General features: G+C 58.5%; 1 protein-coding gene and 1 long non-coding RNA gene across 10 annotated transcripts; one reads left to right on the top strand and one right to left on the bottom strand.

Annotated features, from left to right (window-relative positions):
• Window positions 1–1,321, top strand: LOC147650881 (uncharacterized). 3 transcript variants are annotated; one of them, XR_015275316.1, is made up of 3 exons: window positions 1–174; window positions 272–550; window positions 1,065–1,321. It is a non-coding gene; the product is annotated as an uncharacterized LOC147650881 (long non-coding RNA). The 3 variants fall into 3 exon arrangements; XR_015275315.1 differs by having other exon boundaries at window positions 1–171; XR_015275317.1 differs by having other exon boundaries at window positions 1–171; window positions 287–550.
• KIFC3 (kinesin family member C3) lies at window positions 937–17,010 on the bottom strand. Of its 7 annotated transcripts, none has more exons than XM_086847438.1 (22): window positions 16,881–17,001; window positions 15,696–15,810; window positions 13,960–14,105; window positions 12,664–12,808; window positions 10,278–10,474; window positions 8,069–8,134; window positions 7,463–7,612; window positions 7,138–7,377; window positions 6,776–6,949; window positions 6,533–6,680; window positions 6,316–6,446; window positions 6,113–6,224; window positions 5,798–5,979; window positions 5,615–5,719; window positions 5,303–5,433; window positions 4,610–4,733; window positions 4,048–4,177; window positions 3,709–3,938; window positions 2,945–3,079; window positions 2,502–2,610; window positions 2,229–2,257; window positions 937–2,033 (listed from the first exon to the last, which is right to left on the bottom strand). In XM_086847438.1, the coding sequence occupies exons 2-21, from the start codon at window positions 15,778–15,780 to the stop codon at window positions 2,253–2,255; spliced, it is 2,745 nt and encodes a 914-aa protein (XP_086703564.1). In that variant the 5' UTR covers window positions 15,781–15,810; window positions 16,881–17,001; the 3' UTR covers window positions 937–2,033; window positions 2,229–2,252. The 7 variants fall into 7 exon arrangements, with proteins under 7 accessions (XP_086703564.1, XP_086703566.1, XP_086703565.1 ...); XM_086847440.1 differs by lacking the exon at window positions 16,881–17,001 and adding an exon at window positions 16,613–16,754; XM_086847439.1 differs by lacking the exon at window positions 16,881–17,001 and adding an exon at window positions 16,561–16,726.
• Window positions 17,011–18,393: the final 1,383 nt, after the last annotated feature.

The raw sequence follows: 18,393 nt of genomic DNA on the forward strand, positions 1-18,393 counted from the left end.
TTGTGTTAGCTGCCTGAATCTCTTGAAGTGCTCTTCACCTTGGCATGGCTCCTAGCTGGGAGTGCCCAGGAAAAGCAGGGCTCTGTTCCTGCCTGTCCCAGAGGAAGCTGACCATTCTCACCCTTCCTGCTGGGAGGCCGTGGTGAACAACAGAGAGCCAGCACTTGCCAGGTGGCTTGTGGAAATTCCGGGGGCGGTTTCACCCTGCTGTTCCCAGCCCAAGGAGCAGTGTCATCATTTAGGGCTCATCCTTCTCCCTGGCTGGGCACAGCTCTCCCTCCCACAGCGCCCCAGCGGATCCGGGCAGAGTGGCAATGCTGCCTCTGAGCTCCTGAGCCCCAGAGCGTGTTTGGAAGGCTATTCTGGAGAGGTGAAGTGGAGCCAGCAGGAAAACTAAAGCCAGTCCCCACATTGCTGATGCTTCATCCAAACAGTCAAGTTTTGGTAACAGAGAGGGGTGCCTGCCCTGCTCCATGGCTCTGGAGGAGGTGGCTCTGAAGGTGGGCTGTACAGCAAGAGGCCCTGGCTCTGAGCCCCTGCAGGACTGATGGTGAGTGCTGCCTGCTCTGAGCACCAGGAGATGCACAGGGGTTGTGCCCTCCTGCTGTGCAGCTGCTTTATCTGGTGATAACCCCATGCCTGAACCCCCATGAGGTGTGCAAAGGCTCTGCCAACCACCAGCGTACTGCTGGGATGTGAGTGGGACAGGACATGGGCGCACTGGGACTCTGGATTTAACCACTGCTCTCCTGCTAATTGCAGGAGCATGACAGCTGCAAAATGGGGTGGGAACTGTGCTGCCAGGCTGCTCCCAGGGGCAGCTGCCAGGAGAAGAATATGATGGGCTTCTCTAGCCCTATGGGAGATGCTGGGAAGAGGGAAGAAGCACCCACCCTACCTTAAGCAGGGTTCAAGAACAGCGCAGTGCAGGAGGACTGGCTTTAAGAGTTTATTTAAAATAAGTTTTGTTACAAAACAGGATATTTTTTAATTATTAAAATACATAGAAACATCTAATCTTACAAAAGGCTAAATTTATTTTTCCCTTTTTTTTTTTTTAATAGAATACGCCGTGGAAGCGCAAGACGATAGGCCTGTGGTGGAAGGAGCCATCAGTGCATCCAGCAGGGGGTTGCAGCAGGAGGAAATGTACCCAACAGGTGGGTGTTGAGAGGTCCAAGGACAGTGCCCTCCCCTACCATGCCCCTGCCAACCACCATCCCCATGCGTGGGCTGGCAGTTTGGGGTCTTTTTGTTTGTTTTCCACTAGTTTTCCATTCCAAGACCGTGTAAACAGGTATAAATATTTCAAACACTTTCATCTCGACCACACTGTGATCTCTCTTGACAAGACAACTGGTAAATAACTTTACAATAGCTTCATTCGAGACTGCTCCATCCCCCCTGGTGCCAGCCTGGGGCCCTGGCAGCACGAGGAATGGCAGCTCGGCTCATGCACAGCACCGGGGGCCTTCATGCAACAACAGGGCTTGAGAAACTGACAGGGAAAGGATTTTCTGTGGCTTGTCGTGGAGGAAGTGCTGCTCTGAAAGACATCGGGCAGCAGCCCAGATGCAGTCTTGCAGGAGCTGTGCCCATGCTGGCCCTGGGGCAGTAGCAGAGGCAGGGCCAAGGGCTGGTCTGGCTCTGTGCACCCCTTCCAGCCAGATCTCATTGTAAAAGCAAAGCTGAAGAGATGGAGGGAGCACCCAGCAGCTCCCTGCTCTGGCTAAGACCATCTGTCCAGCAAAAATAAACTCACAGAGCTGAGCATCCAAGGGGGCAGATCTCTGCCCAGCACCACTGTCCCCTACCCTGAGGTGGGGGCTGGCTGCTGGGAGACCCTGACGGCATGCTGCTCATGGTGAGAGGTGCCATCAACCTCTGGTCACGGGTCCTGGTGGCCAAGAGAACAGCACCAAAGCCTTCATGTCTTCCAGCAGCCGTCTGTGTGTCACTGTGAGGGGCTGGGTCCTGCAGCGGGTTTGCTGCCATGGCTGGCACTCGTCACAGGGGCACTGGCCTCAGCTTCCCTGAGGGGAGACAGGCATGGGTTACAGGAGGCAGCGGCACAGCCACCAGTGCCCCAGCCTGTCTGGTGGCCTTGTAACAGGAGCTGATAGCACAAGCATTCCCAGGAGCACCCCTGCACAGTCCAGCAGCCCTGCCCCTGCCTGGGAAGCAGGGGGAAGCAGAGCCCTCCACCAGCACCAGCCGCAGGCACTCACCTGGCAGCCACGGCTGCCCCTAAGTCAGGCTGAAATCGAAGGGGAAAGAGGTTCAACCTGGTGGCATTGCCCTCCCCTTGTCCCCCAAGCCATCAGCAGTGCCTGAACCAGGGCACTGTTGGGGAAGTGCTAACCATGGCGAATTAGCCATTAGCTAATGAGCTGACTACAGAGCTGCCCACTCCCTGCTGTAGGCTTTGCCATGGGCTGGTGGCTGGAGCCTCCTGGGACAGAGGGACCCTAGCTGGGCTCCCAAGCTGCCCCATCACCCACCTGAGGTCTGGAGCTTCCTTCGGATGGAGGCAGAGCGACTGGAGAGCTGCCCTGGGCTGGGGGATGCGTGGCTCCGGCCAGGTGGTGCTGCAGAACCCGGAGATTCACCCTGCGAGGAGAGGGGACACAGCCCCAGTGTCAGCCCAGGCCAGGCCCCAGAGGGAAGGAATGGGGATGGGCTCACAGACAGACAGTGCATGCCTGGGTAGTGGTGTCCAAATGTTCTCAGGGGGTACCATGGGGCTGCTGCAAAACAGGGCTTGGAACAGCCAAGGGGGCAGCACTGGCTGGACACTGCAGTCTGGGGACAACCTGCATCCCACCAGGTGATTGGTGGCTCTAGGGGAACATCCAACAGCTCTGGAGACTACACGTGGGGGCAAAGCAGGGAGGATCCCTGGGGTGAGGGGGAAGAGGAAGGGCGCCATCACTGTCTTGAGTACCTCCAGGTGCTCCTGGCTGGGCCAGGAGCCCAGCTCAGCCTTGCGAGAGACAGGACCCAGCTCCACAGAGCGAACCCTCTCGGCAAACTTCAGGGAGCACAGCGTCTCGCTGGTGTTCTTCTCAGCAGGGGAGACCTGTGGTCAGGGAGCAGCAGGCCCAAAGTCACCCTGGCAGCTGCCTGTGTACCCCGGGGGCTCCCCCACTAGAAAACCTGCTGCTGCTGGCCAGTGAGACACTATTATTAACCTGCCCCTCCCAGGCTAGCCCCGTCCATCCATGCCTGGGCTGGTGTCTGAGCCAGCTGGATTCCCTGTCACCAACTGCCCCACTGCGAGGAGCAGCCGGGAATAGCCATGGCAGGTGCAGGGGCTCGAGCAGCCCCCACGGGGGCTCGGTGTGGGTGCCAGCAGCTGGGAGTGGGGGGTCACAGGGCAGGGGTAGAGAAGCTGCCAGAGCTTAAAAGCCTCCCAGAAAAAGAGGGGATGATGAGGTGACAATATACAAAGAAACTGTGCCCATAGGAATAGAATCCATGTGCAGGCAAGGAGGGCAGGATTGTGGACTTCCAAGTTAATTCCCCATTCCTTGGCCTTGTCTAGGGTGCAGAGAGCTGCCACTGGCACCATGACTGCAGACTGGAGGATGCCCCCATGGGCGAGCCCCATTCCTTGATTCCACCCAGCTCCTGCTGCCCCCAGCCTCCCTCGGCACTCAGTGCCAGAGAAGGGACTCAGAAATCAGTGACTGCCTGCCCAGCCCCTACCTGCACCATCATGAGGGTCTTGCTGTCACCGCTGAGCGAGTCCTGCAGCAGGTAGGTCAGCTTGGAGTTGCGGAAGGGCACGTGGCCCTGCCGGGAGCGCAGGGCGTAGATGACATCGCCCAGGGCCGACAGGGACTTGTTGATGTGCTGCGCCTCACGGAGCCGGCTGCCCTCCGCGCCCGACCGCCCGACCCGCTCCGAGCCCGCCAGGTCCACCAGGTTCAGCTTCCCTGAGGACACACGGCCAAACCCCACCGCTGGCATCAGCGCCCAGCCCTACACACCCCTGGTTTGCCACAGCCCAGGTGCCTCGGTGAGGGTTTGCTGCGTGACACCCACCTGTGGTGCGCAGCCCCGTGCTGCGGTCGAGGCCGCGGACGGTGATGATGAGGAGGGCGTGGGAGCGAGAGCTGTGCTCGTTCAGGTTGGTGCACTCTGTCACCCGCTTGATGTGGCCAAACTCGAAGACCTGGGGGAGCCCGGGAAGTTGAGGGGGTGAGGCCAACCTGCCCCAGTCCCACCACAAATCCCCTGTGATCCAGGGATGTAACCCGAGCATCTGCCCCCCACAGGTGCCTGGACCATCAGGGTAATGACCGCTGTCAGGTCTCAGCCTGGGTGATGCACCAAAGGCAGGGGGTGACAGGCAGGGCACCGGGGTGACAGCCGCATCCCACTAATCCCTCAGGAACTCTCTGGGCCCCACGCTTTTATTTTTAACCCCCTGTGGCTCATCCCATGGGACAGTGACCGTCATATCACACCCAGGGACCTATTTTGGTCTCTGTTGCTCCCCATGGCTTCAGAAATACTCCCAAATCCAGGAGTCACGCACCAAAGACCCCTCCCGAAGACCCCTGCTGCCATCCCTCCTGTGCCCGCCACCCCCATCTCCCCACACCTTGTTGATGTCCTCCACGCTCTGCACCCTGAACTCGGTGAGCCCGGGCACATAGAGCTGCCCGCTGCCATCAGGGCACAGCTTGATCTCCAGCTTCTCCTGCGGCTCCTTCCCCAGCAAGTCCCTGGGCAAAGGGGCACCAGTTATCATTGCCATCCCTGGGGGGTGCTGGCATCCATCCCGTGGCTCAGGGCTGTGTGCCAACACTGCCAGAGCAGCCATCTCTTCCTGGGAAAGCTGCACATCCTATTTATAGACCTCAACTCTCTTGGCTCCTCTCACCCAACTCAGACCATGCTCCCATCCCTGTTCCTGGTTATTCTCATGGATGTGCTCCCAGGCTCCTCCCCTCCCGTGGCTGGACTAGGAAGGAAAATATTTCTCATACTTTTGGCTCCCAGTTACAAATTCCTAAATATAGTGTCCGTGGGCAGGGGAAGGGGGAGAAGGGGATGCCCCCACCACTGCATCAGGGCCAGAGAGTGGGAGTGATGGCACAGCTGGGGGCCTGTGTAAGCGACGGAGCTCATGGGAAGGGCAGTGTACACCAAGTAAATTAAAAATAAATCCCTGCAGAGCCAAATGCAGCTCCCAGGGCCCTGGGACAAGCTGTGAGGCCTAGGCAGGGGTGGAGGGATGTGGGGGAGAGCAGCATAGGGTGATGTCCCAAAAAGCTTTCTCCCTCTCCCATACCTGAGTGCCTCGTTGTAGATCTCGGCGGCGCTGACGGTGATGGCATAGTCCCAGTCGGCCGCTTTGCCCCGCACCTCGGAGAAGAGGAGCTGCAGGGCCCGCTGGTTGATCCCTGGGTTTGCTGCTGTCCCCTGAAGAATTGAGGTGACAAGTGGGGAAAAAACACCCTTTGGCACTTTATTTGGAATTTTTCCTGAGCAGAAGCAAAGCCCAGGGGGATGTCTGAGCTGGCCACCAGCCTGGCTGATGAGACTGGGCACTGCAGGCTGGGAAGCTGAGGAAGGAGATGGACACGAAGCCAAGCAAACTCACCTCCATGGTGTAGGTTTTTCCTGCCCCTGTCTGCCCGTAGGCAAAGATGCAGACATTGTAGCCATCAATGCAGGAGGTGACCAGAGCTTGAACCTCCTGAAACACCTGGGGGAGACAGGGGAGAGTGAGGAAAAGGTGGCTGCCTCTCCCCCGCACACCAGCAGTGTGGTTGGTGGCACCCACCTCCTCCTGGGACGCTTGTGGGGGGAAGACCTTATCCAGCTCAAAGGACACCTGCTTCCCCTTGTGCAGGAGGTACAGGACAGCGTCATCATCAGCATCAAAGGTCACAGCATTGGCTGCCTCGGGCCCTTCCCCATCCTCTTTTGTGATGGGGCGGACTCTCCCAAAAACACGGATGTTTCCTTGGAGGAGAGAAGCAGGGAGTCAGCCAGCAAACAGCGGGTGGGTGAAGCATCCTGCAGCCAACCCAACCACCTTATGGGGACGCTCCCGTGTCCCTCCTGTCCCGCCTCAGGGACACCACACCCCGCACACCTTTGAGCCGCACCAGCTCGTTGTGACACTTCTTGCGGAGCTGCAGCTCCCGTCGGTACTTGCGCAGCAGCTCCCGGTTGGTGCTGTGCACCTCCTCGATGGCCTGGCTGATCTGGGGACAGTGGAGACCAGCGGCTCAGTGACCCCCCCCAGCACCTCCACCCCGCACGGAGGGATGCTGGTGGTGGTCCCAGGGGGCTCACCTCAGCCCTGGCGCTGCGCAGGGTCTCCTGGAGAAGCAGGGGGAAGTCGCGGACCTGACGCTTCAGGCTGTTGTAGTCATGGGTGAGAGTGCGCAGCGCCGGCTGCAGCGTCAGCAGGTTGGTCCGGACACCTGCAGGCATGAGGCAGGGTGAGGGGCAGATGATGACACCCAAACACCAGCCAGGCAACCCTGTGAGCCCTCTGAACCCTCCTCACCTGCCAGGTTCTCATGTACTGCCTTCATCTCCACCTGGGCGCGGGAAAATGCCTCTTCAATGGCATGGTTCTTCTCCTCCTCCATCGCCTGCATCTCCTCCAGCATCTGCCCATGGGCTCGCTCCAGCTCAGCCTCATACATCATGATCTGGGAGAGGAGCAAGTGTGGGATGACACTGAGTGAGCGTCACCTGGCAGGCAGAGAATGGGGGGAGTTCTGATTTACACCTATCGCACTCAGACCTGGGCTCGGAGCTGAGCCTCCGTCTTCTGGGAGCTCTGCAGCTGCTGCTCCATCTCCTTCAGCACTTGCTTTTGCATCCCCACCTGCTCCTGCAGGTACTGGTTTCGGGACTGGGTCTCACACAGGGCTTGTTTCACCTTGGCTGACTCCACCTCCACCGTCTTGATGATGTACTGCAGGGGAAAGCACGCACAGATGTGGTGTGCTGGGGAAACAGCACCTGAAGGGCCTGGGATGGAGCTGTTGCTGGCCAAGGGGAGATAATTTAGGAAATCATGGTGCTGTGCTGATGTGCTCAGGGCAGAGAGATAGGCAGCACTTGCAGGGCACCTACTGGGCACAGGAAAAATGGAGAGCTCACCTTTATCTGCTGGGGCTGGGACTTGAGGCTGGCAATGGTCTCCTGGCTGTCCCGCAGCCGCCGGCTGAGCCGCTCCTCCTCCTCGGCTCTCTCAGCCAGGGAGTCCTTGAGCCGCAGCTCCACCTCAGCCAAGCGGTTTGTCTTCTGCTGCACCTCCAGGTCCAGCTCCACCAGCTTGGCCCGCGTCTCCTCTGCCTCCCGCTGCAGCTGGGACAGCTGCTCCTGCAGCCCGACCTTCTCCTGGCAAAGGACAGGGCAGCCAAGGCCATGTCACCCACAGGTGTCTGTCACCCTGCCACCACCGCTGCCACCACCGGCGGCTCACCTGCAGGTGGGGGCAGTCCCGGCACGGTGCCTGCTGCTGCTGCTGCCGCTGCAGCTCCCGCAGCTCCCCCTCGCACGCCTTCATCTCCTGCCGCAGCCGCTCGTTCTCAGCCGCCAGCAGGTCCCGGTGCTTCTCCGCATCCGTGCCGCCCTGCGCCGGGAGCGGATGGGACAGGCCATGGAATCTCCACACAGCCCAGGGAGCCCCAGCCTGCTGCTCTCACAGATCCCCCCAGCCCACTGTACGGAGCAGCCCTCAGTGTGCCATTCCCAGGGAGTCCCTGCTGTCCCTTTGGGCATCACTCAGCCTGCTGCACTGAGGAGCCTCCTGCTGCCCCCAGGGAGTCCCAACCCACAGAGGGACCTTCACTTCCCACCACAGGGTGACAGCCCCAGGGTCACCAGTGCGACATTCCATTGGACAGAAAATCCCACACTTTTGTTCCTCATTCCTCAGTGTCTCTTGGCCTGCACGGTCCAAACTGTTACCCTGGAGAGCTTTAATCCATCTCCACCCGCCCTGTGTTTCCTTTTCCTCCTCAGTGACCCAGAGCTCCAGCATCCCTCAGGGCAAGGGTGGCTCAGTCCCATCCCAGTGGCAGCTCACCAGCTCCGAGCGCAGCCGGCTGATCTCCTGTGCCTGCTCCAGGAGCTTGGCCTTCAGAGTTTCCACCTGTCAACACACACGGGGTTAACCAGGAGGCACCTCAGGAGCTTTCAGAGGAGACCCCACGGTGCCACTCCAGCCACCAACGTCCAGTCTGGCTCACACTTTGTTTATGTTTTAATTTTCCACCTGGCTCTGAGTGCCTGATTCACACGAGCTGATTAAAATGAGCATTAATGAAAGCTTTGCTTTGACCTTGTTCAACCATGGGTATAATTTGTCCATGTTGAGCACTAGCAGAAGCCATTATTAAAAAAATAAAAAGGCATCATCTTTGGAGAAGGGAAAAAACAAACCTATCCATAAGTGTGTTTGAAAGCCAGAAGTGCCTTGTCCTGCCCTCACAACCAACTTTGCTCTACCTTCTCTATTTTTCTTTCTAGGAAAGTTATCTTGGTACAAAGAGGGAGCAAGAGCTCTTCAAGAAGGCCACTTGCCTGAGTCCCATGGGATGATGATCTCCATCAGCCCCCCATCTGGGCATCTGCCCATCTCATGGGACCAGGTCTCCCTGCAAAACCAGGTGGACTTCAAAAATCCTCAACCTTTTTTTTAGTTCAGACACCAGTGAGGCTCTCCCAAAATCTGCAGTTATTGGAATATACAGCAGCAGTGAGCGCTTGATGAAGCGAGCAGTCTCATGGGCTGTGTTGTAGTGGAGTTTGCCCACGTGCTCTGTCCCTCACTTGACCACCATCCTCCAGATCCCAGCCCAGTTCCCAGTTTCCCCACTCCAGAAAGCCGCCAAACTCCTCTCTGGGACGCGCCTGGATATTGCCCCATCCCAATAACCAGCAAGCAACTGGCCCTCCGTGGCCCATAATTTAGGAACTGCTGATTAATAACCAATGCAGATGTGCTGACATGGGGCTGTAATTAATCAGGTGAATTATTCAGCCACACCCTTGCAGAGATGGCAGCAGGGCAGGCAGCCCCTCTGTGTGCCATGCTTGGCACAGCTGGGGGCTGGAGCATGGCTGGAGCTCCCCAGCTACAGGAGGGGAAAGGCGGCTGCTCCCAGCCGGGATCGGGATCCCCTCCTTCCATGCACGTCTCCCTGGCTCTGGCTGGGGGCCGAGCGTGCGCCGAGCGCTTGAGTGGGAAAACCCTACTTCCATATCCACTGAGAGAGATTATTCAGCTATTTTTACGAGTATTTTTAAGGGAGAGGAGGTAGTGAAAAGAAAAGAGTCAGGGTTTGTTCTGGGAAAGCCGCCAGCCCAATCAGTCGGCGCACACGCCGGAGCCTGCCCACCATTCCCTGTGCCGTGGCGCCCAAAAATGTCAATGTTCCTCCATCCCCTACCTGCTCGGGCATCTCCAGCTGCATCCTGCTCTCTGGACGGGACAGGGACTCCTTGGCAGCTGGATCAGGCTCGAGCCGTGGCCCGGCCATCCCAAAGCTTTGGAAGTTTGGGCCAGCTCTTCGCTCCGGCTGCGCTTGCTGCCGAACTGGCCAGCGCGGGGCCAGATCCCGCTGTGCTCACACTTGTGTCATGCAGAGCATGCCAACCAAATGCAGGACAATTACCTCCTCCTTTCTGACACCCGTGGAACAAGCAGAACCTGACTGTAACAGCTTCCACAACAGCCACATGCAAATCTCTTTACGAGCAGCCAAAATTTCCATGTCCCTGGGACGACCCAAGTACTCGTGCTGAGGATGTGCCTGCATCAGTGCAGGAGATGGTTTTGGGGGGGACTGTCACAGTGGCCAAAACCTGTCCCTTCATCAGACAAATCTGTGCCTTCACATTCACATTCCACCTGCCGAAAGTCGCTAAAATTAAACTGCTGGGTTGGTCTAATGAGCTGACTCCGTGGCAGCTGTCCTGTGCTGAGGGGATGGATGACTGGTGCAGAGCTGCATCCTGATGCCCAAAGCCCTCCTGGCCATGTCACAGCCACAGAGCCACGCACCCTTGTCAGCTCTATTGCAGTGTCACTGGGGACTGCAAGTGTCCCTAGGGAGGCACAGCCAAAGCCGGTGCTCAGGAACAGCCAGTGAAGAAGACGCTCAGTGATGGAGATCCTACACTCATTCCAAGTGCAGCCATCACTAACTGCATGCCACAGTGCTCCAACCATCCACAGCCTGAGCCTGAAGACCCTGATGGACCCTCCTTGAGTCACCCTGTCCCCACCATACCTGGCCTTGCAGCTGGAGAGAGAGGGAGAGCTCGTTGTTCTCCTGGGCAGTGAGCTTCTCCTGCAGCTCCAGCAGCTCCTCCTGCAGCCGCAGCTTCTCCTTCTGCAGATGTGCCATGGAGGCCATCACCTCCTGGATCACGGGGAAGGGCCGGGCCGCGGGCAGGCTGGCGCGTTTCCCACCGCAGAGCCTCCCTCCTGCAGCGTGACAAAGATGGGGCTGGTGGGGACACAGCCACCTCGCTGGGGAGCAGAGTGCCAGCCACTCTGGAGTCCCCAGGGGCTGAGCTGGAGATGGGAACTGGACTTGCACCAGTCCCAGAGAGCGCAGTGACGTGTCAGAGGCGCATCCTGAGCGCCAAGGTGCTTACCAGGGCAGGCCTGGCTACCAGTGGGGCCCAGCTGGGTGAGAGCCAAAGGGACCCACCGATGCCAGCAGAGCATCCCAGGCTGCAATGCAGAGCACCTGCCCACACCACTGCACCCTGACCCAGCCCCACCACACACCACAGTGCTGCTGCCTCGCTCAGATAACAACCGCCCTCAGCACGACGCTGATTCACCCCGGCATCCTTTCTTCTGAATGAGCAGGTGCCGGTGGAGAGCAGTGTGTGAGCATGTCATTAAAGTCTGCGTCATTACACACAAACATAATGGAAGCAAAATTAAAATTATACAGGTACCTTGAATGGCCGTATTGCCTAATCCTTGTGTGTTTGGCTTTCTAACCTTCCTAGCATTATTTTAAACATCACTTTCTGCATGTTAATAGAGCCACCAGTGCTGACAGAAGCCAACCTGGCTGTACATCAGAGCCTACCAAATGACCTGGTAGTTCCCAAGAAGCAATGAGCCGGTGTGACTCATTCCCAACGTGGGGATGAGGCAGTGCGGCGGCAGAACTGACGGTCAGGATCCCGGCTGCCCGGCGCCCTTCCCTGCCTGCCGTGGATTTCATCTGCTGCCACCAGAAACCTGAGGTTTCACAGGCAGGAGCTGGTGCTGGGAATCACTGAGCTACCTGTGGGAGGATGCTGCCTGCTTCATGGGAAATGTCCTGAATACAAAAAGAGAGACTTTTGTCTGTGAGTCAGATTTTCTACCCCTAAACGGAGTTAGGGAGGCACCGTAACACACAAAATGATGAAATGCTGGGACCAAACCACAACTCTGCTGCTACTGCACACCATGGGACTTATCCAGCAGTGGCTGCAGAAGTGAACACCAGGTTTTGTCTTCCTGCCACGGGCTGGATACCCCAAAGAACACTGTCAGGTGCTGGCTTTTCTTTCCATGCTGAAAGCTCAGCCCAGCTCAGGGAGGGGACTGTGGTCTTCTCTTTAAAATCAACACACAAAAAACCCAAACAAAAAACCCACCACAAAATCTCCAAAGTTAACAGGAAAGCAGCTTTCACCCCCTGAGGAGTGTGCAGGGATAAGACAGAATTACAGGAAGCACCAGGTTCCTATGGACACACTGCATGTCTGCACACATCATTCACACTAATCCTGGGCTGGGACCCAAGGCAGAGCCAGGCTGAGAGCCACAACACTCAGCTGCAGGTCAAAGTGGCAGGCAGGAAAATACCCCCCAGATCATGCCTTCCTCCACACTCCAGCACTTTCTTCCTGTGACAGCATCCATGGGAGAGGAGATGCTGACCAGCTCTGTGTTACATCTCCCCCTGAGCAGATGTGTTGGTCGTCATGTGTGGTCTGAGTGTGGCAGGCAGGGCACAGTGACCCTCCTCCTTTGCAAAATGCAGAAATTCTCAAAATTCAGAAAGCCATTTGGAAAGATAGCTGTTCCTCAGCTCTGTCCTGTTACCAGTACCAATCAGACCCCTTTTCTCCTGCATCCTTCCCAGCCACTACTCCACCTCAGGAGCTGCTCTGGGATGCAGCTGGGGACACCCATGAGCAGGTCCCAAGACGTGCCCTGACAAGCTCACACAATTCAGTCCTGATGGAAAAAGACAGGAAACCATGGGATTTCCCCACCCAGGCACAGCCACGCATGCTGCAAGCGTTTCCACACACGTTACATTTTCCTTAAGAAGGAGGAAACAGCAGCGAGTTCATCAGAACTCACCTGCTCTGTTCATCCAGCTTAATAATTCATCAGTCCCTGTCACCAGCCAGCAGCTGGCTGGTGTTAGATTTCTACTGTGACCTGTTCCCACAGTGAGCACAGCCACACATCTATATGCACCCCAAAAGAGGAGAAGTTTCCTCAACACCCACTGGCAGATAGCAAGCCCTCATTCCATCCCATCCCATCCCATCCCATCCCATCCCATCCCATCCCATCCCATCCCATCCCATCCCATCCCATCCCACCTCTCCTCCTGAGCACCCAGCACAGCATCCCTGCTCTCCCCTTACCTGCTTTCTCCAGGTTCATGGTGGAGGCTGCCTGCCCAGCTGTGGCTGCTGGCTCACGGGGGGCTGCAGGCGGCTCCTCCGTGGCCGCTGTGGGGGCCCGGTGCCGCGTCTCCTCCCGCCGCCTGCGCGTCGTGTCCCGCAGGGCCTGCGGCCGTGAGCACAACCAGGTCAGGGAGCGGAGACAGTGACCGCCCACGCCGTGCTGGACACGGTGCCAGCAGCTGACACTTCACAGGGCTGGCCAGGAGGAGTGAGCAGGGTGGGAAGTGCAGAAGGCAGAACGGTGGAGCTTGGGGAAACCCTCCCTCCAAAGGAGTTCTGTGTTGGGAACCTGCCACAATGAACTTATCTTGGTTTTAGTTCTCCGCATAAAATCTTCCCTCAGCTTGGCCACAGTTATACTGAATATTTCCTATTTTTCTCTCTATGGCCTTAAAAAGAAAGACACTCTGACTTGCAGGCATGGCTCATGCCCTGTGGGATGGAGCTCAAAAAAATCAGAAGAAATCTGAAAGGAGCTTTCATAAGGCTGCTATGAAAGGGGATGATCAGCCAAGCTCACCCTGCTCAATAATGCCTTTTCTTTCTTAAATCTTATCTCAGAGCCTGTGGCATCACCCTACAGGCCAGTGATGGTGGGGAAACCTCACTTCAGCAGAGGAGCAAATACTTGGTCCATGCCAGTAATTTGGGAGTGATTTGGGAGTGATTTGGGAGGAGGCAGCAGCATTCTCCTGGAGAAGCCGCGTGTCTGCGGTGCCTCTACATCAGAGACTCCAGAAGGGTTTTGCCGAAGGGAATTCATCGAGGCTGGTGTGTGATAAGATGTTTTCCTTCTTTTCAAAGAAGGGGAATTAGAATGATTTGCCTGAAGCCTGGAATGAACTAGTGGCAGCTACACCAGTACATGGTGTCCCAGCACTGTCCCTGGCCGTGGCACCCTTCCACCTCCTTCTCTGTCCCCCTGGCAAACACCACCTCACAGCACCGCATTTTTTTAATCCCATATCTGCCTTGAGCTCTCCTGCCAACATGACCCAGAAAATGCTATTCTGTTATTAACACCGTTCCCCATTTTTGATGCCTTTTGACTCTCCAGAGATGCTTTTCCCTCCCCACCCAGGCAGCAGCTCTGCTCGAGGCACACGCTGCTGGGGTCCAGACACAAACTGACTGTGGTGAGGGAGGGAACCAGCTGGCTCCCACCTGGATGGCCCAGCCAGGCACAGGGCATCCATCCCATCACCCTAAAACTGCCCTCCCCATACATGCCACAGCTGGCTCAGTGTTCCTCACCTGAAGAGCCTGGCAGAGCCCACGGGGTTTTGCAGTGTCTGGCCAGCTCACGCTGAGGATTTTATGGTGAAGCAGTGCTGGTAGCAGAGGAACCCGGGGAGAGGCGCCTGCTCCGCTGCCAGTGCCGAGCCTGTCCTGCCCACAGCCTGGGATGGAGCAAAGAGCATCACTGGATCCACCTGGGAGCCCAGCTCAGCCACAGCCTTCAGCCAGCTCAGCAAACCCACCTCCTCCTCCTCCCTGCTGCCGCCACCACACCGGTGTGGCAGACAGTGCATGACTTTTATTAAAAATGTTAATTATGTTAATTAGAAAAATTAGCCCTCCAGGGGGCGGAGACTGGTTGCCAATGACTAGTAATGAGAATTCAGGGTGTAGCTTCCGTCTGGCCTCTGCAGGACCAGATCTTTCCCCCACCAGGGATATCCCAGCTCTACCCCTTGCCAAGATGCTCCACTTCCTGCGATCCTATCTCGGAAAAGCTGCCAAAGCCAGCTTGCATCACCAAAACCAGACAGACGGACCCTGACAGCGTCACCTCCCTCCACTGCCCCCAAATATTTCCTTCATTTGTCAGGCAGCCAAACATGAAAGCAGCCAGGACAGCACTTCCCTGTCCTGCTGAGCCACACAGAAGGAAACACTCAAGGAGCCTTCTCCCACGGCTGTGTCCTCCTCTGCTACAGCTGGCAAGGGCTACACCCCACTGCTTGGGGACCCTGCCTGTCTGCCACAAGCGCTGCCACCATCGAGGGTGGCCAAATCTCTTCAGCTGCCAGGATAAAAATCAATCGTTCACAAATCAAACCTCAATAATGCAGTTTTTTCCCCTAAAACCATCCAGAGGAAGTTGGCCCAGAGATGGAAGCAATATCTGGAGGGAGATGTGCCCTTATGAAGTTAGTCCATCGCTCTGGACTTCTTCTCAGTCTCTAGTTATCCATAACGTTTTGTGCATGCCATGAAAATGGAGCATTTCCAAAGTGCTGGTGAATGCCTGGCTAACAGGCGACGAGTTGTCCATCCCAGCAAGGGCAGCAGCAGCCATTGGGCAGAGAAAGTCCTGAAAAACCCTGTTTTTGTAGGCTTTGATGCCAACCAGCATTTGGCTGGACTGTCCTGAGCACCAGAGAAGCTGTGCCCAAAGAAGTCACTGCCAGCACAGAGGGATGGCAAATGCTGAAGTCAAAAGCAAAGAAAGTCCAAATAGGGGGGTTCAGCCTCCCCCTGTGCCAAAACCCACTCAGCACCATTGGTGAGGGAGGTGGGAAGGGCTGCTTCCCAGCAAGCGGCTGCAGGTTGGGGCAAGCAGCTGCCCGCCTGCCTGCAAAGCAGCTCAGCCTCCACAGGGGAAAACTCCGACTGAACTCACCCATGGGGTCCGTCAGCCCTTCCAAGGAGCCAGAGCTGGGAAGAGGCAAAGGCCCCGCATTCTCCCTGCCATGCGGATCACTCTGTTTTCTACCTTACATGTTAAATTTTAACCTTTCTCCCGAAGTTTCTCGCTCAGAAGGGCCAGCAGGGAGATGAAGGCAGCCCTCTCTTCTCACCAGCTGGCTGCCCAGAGCTTTGTGCCTGCTTCTGAGTCCCCGTTTCTCAAATCCTGACCTTCATCCGGAAAGAAATGTGAAAAATGCAGGCTGGCCTGTTCCCAGCCTCTCCTTCCCCAGTGAGCAGGGCGTGAGCGCTGAGGCTGAGCCCCAAGGGGCAAGGACAAGCCACCGTGCTGTGCTCACCGTCCGGGGCAAGGTCCTTCGTCTTCCAGGCGGCTCCGGCGGAGGGCCCGGATCCCAGATCCCAGGCGGTGCGGGATGTGATCATGGCACGGGGGTCTCGAGTACAGCAGCAGCTCTGCGGAGAAGCGCAAGCACGGACATCTCAGTGTGCAGCTGTAAATCCCAGCGGGACCTTCTGGAGCAGAAGACGCCGGTGACACCGGCTCCGACTCCCGACACCCGCAGGAAGTTGCATCAATCCCGTTTTTTACTCCCGAAAAGGCGACAGCCCCGGGCTCCCTCCGTGCTCCCGGCGGATGTGACATAAACGGTGTCTGTAATTAATTTACTCATTCCTGAAGCCTCTCCAGGCCCCTCCTAACCTCGGGCTGGAGCTGACTTTCGGGAGTTAGGAGCTCCGGGACCACGGGCAGCCCTGCACCCGGGCGGCACCGCACCCACCGCATCTCAGCGCACACAATGCACTGCAGTGCACCGCTCACCCCGCACACCCCGCACACCGCACACCCTGCTCACCGCTCACCCCGCACACCCCGCACACCCTGCACACCCCGCACACCCCGCACATCCTGCACACCGCACACCCCGCACACCGCACACCCTGCACACCCCGCACACTCCGCACATCCTGCACACCCCGCACATCCCGCACACCCCGCACACCGCACACCCTGCACACCCCGCACACCCCGCACACCCCGCTCACCCCGCACACCCCGCACACCCCGCACACCGCACACCCTGCACACCCCGCACACCCCGCACACCCCGCTCACCCCGCACACCCCGCACACCCCGCACACCCCGCACCCCGCTCCGTTCCGCACGGCACCGCCCGCTCCGCTCCGCTCCGCGCACACCGCACCTCACCGGGGGCCGCTTCGGCGGGGAACAGAGCGCGGAGCCGCCCAACCCACCGTGGGCTCCCTCGTTCTCCCGACCGGCGGCTGCCGCGGCGGGGCGGTGCCGGTGCCGGTGCCGGTGCCGGTGCCGGTGCCGGTGATCGGGAGGCGCAGCCCCGCTCCGCTCCTCTCCCCGCTGCTAACGGGGAGCCGCGCTCTCGCCGCGCCCCGGGCGCTCCGTGCCGCGCTCCCAGCCCGCAGACAAAGGCAGCCCCGGTCCTGCCCGGTCCGGCGCTGTCCCCCCGTGCCGGCGCTGCCGGTGCAGCCCCGCGGGGCCACTCACCGGGCGCGGGGCGGCGGCAGCGGCAGCGGGGCACCCGGCACCAGCCCCGGCCCGTCCCCGCCTTCCCGGGCACTTCGGTAACGGAAGCGCCGAGCTCCGCCCCGCACTCGTTGCCACGGAAACCCGTGAAACCCCCGACGGGCCCGGAGGCGGGGCTCCCCCTCCCGCAGCGGGCAGCGGCGGCTCCGGGGCTCCGGAGGGGCGGCACGGCTCGGCTGCGGAGAGCTCCCGGTGCGACCCCGGGGCACCCCGACCCCTCTGAGCAGAGCCCTGGAAGCGCAGCACAGCCCCGCTGTTCCCCGTGCTCCCCTGAGCCCCTCTCGGCATAGCCCTGGGGGCTCCCGGTGCCCCGGGTTCTCCCAGGGTGTCTCTGCCATCCCCACCCCAAGGCCGCTGCTCTTCAGGGAGTCCCAGTGTAGCTGCATCCCCCCTGTGCGCCCCTCCTGGCATCGCCCATCACGGCGGCCCTGGGGGACCATGGGGACAGTGGTGTTGATGAGCTGCACCAAGGACCTGCCCACCCAAACCTCCTCACACTCTGGCACATCCCCACTGCTCCCAGACATCCCCTGGCAGCAATGCCAGTTGGCATCCCAGGCTCATGGGGCCCAGGGGCACAGATAACACATGAAAAATAACCTTTTCCTAAACCAGAGTCATGGAGAAATCAGCCTGACATGCCAATACCTCTGTAAAGGCCCTGATGTCAGAAAGGCAACAGAAAATCTCTCTTAAAATGTAATACATACACATTTTTAGGGTGTGATTTGTATCTGCCTCCCTGTACTGCACACACAGCCCTGACAGCAATGGCTGGCTCAGGTGACACAAGTCACTCATGACTTGTTCATGGTACTGAACTGGCAGTACCGGATATTTCCCACAGCAAAGCTGAACTTGGCATCCGTGGCAGCGGCAGCGTGTGCCCTGTGCTGATGGCTCACATCCCCACGCCTGCTGGCAGGCTGGCCTGTGTCCCACATGGGTTTGGGGATGCAGGAGTGGCTGTCCCTTGGGAAAGGAGGGTTTGGTGCCAGCCCTGTGCTCTGCTCCCCTCAGACCACGTGTCCTCCACCTCTGATCCCACCACACTCAGTCCCAGCCTTTTGCTCACTCCTGGCCAGGTCTGAAGCAGGATTCAGCCTTGTCCTTTAATCCTGGCCTGTGCCTCCTGGACATCCTCAGAGACCCGCCAGGGACACTGCTCCTGTCACCAGCCAGCCACACGGCTGAGGGGTGGTAGGGACTCACTGGTGCGGGGGCACAAGCTGCTCTAGCCCCTCACCCCAGAGAAAGGGGACTGGGAAGGGTCACCTCCATGTGCCCCTGGCACAGAAACTTGCCCCTGAGAAGCCAATGCCATCCTGGCCTGGCAGCTGCCTCCAGCTGTGCACTGCATTTGCCATTCCCCTGCAGCCAGTGAAAACCTCCCAGCCTCCCCTTCCCTTCAGCGGAGGTTTATTGGCATTCTCAGCATGGATCCTGGCATGGATGGATATAGGTGTGTGCCTGC

This window comes from Cyanistes caeruleus, chromosome 12 (assembly GCF_971803275.1).
Source record: "Cyanistes caeruleus chromosome 12, bCyaCae1.hap1.1, whole genome shotgun sequence".
NCBI lineage: Eukaryota > Metazoa > Chordata > Aves > Passeriformes > Paridae > Cyanistes > Cyanistes caeruleus.

What these genes read in the sequence shown, in the direction of transcription:
- KIFC3 (XM_086847436.1), bottom strand. Translation starts at nt 15,780, where the DNA reads ATGATCACATCCCGCACCGCCTGGGATCTGGGATCCGGGCCCTCCGCC. An exon ending in GCGTGGAGGACATCAACAAG is followed by an intron (nt 4,178 to 4,609) that starts GTGTGGGGAGAT and finishes GGGCTCCCCCAG; the next exon opens with GTCTTCGAGTTTGGCCACAT. An exon ending in CCAGCCAGGAGCACCTGGAG is followed by an intron (nt 2,611 to 2,944) that starts GTACTCAAGACA and finishes CTCTCCTCGCAG; the next exon opens with GGTGAATCTCCGGGTTCTGC.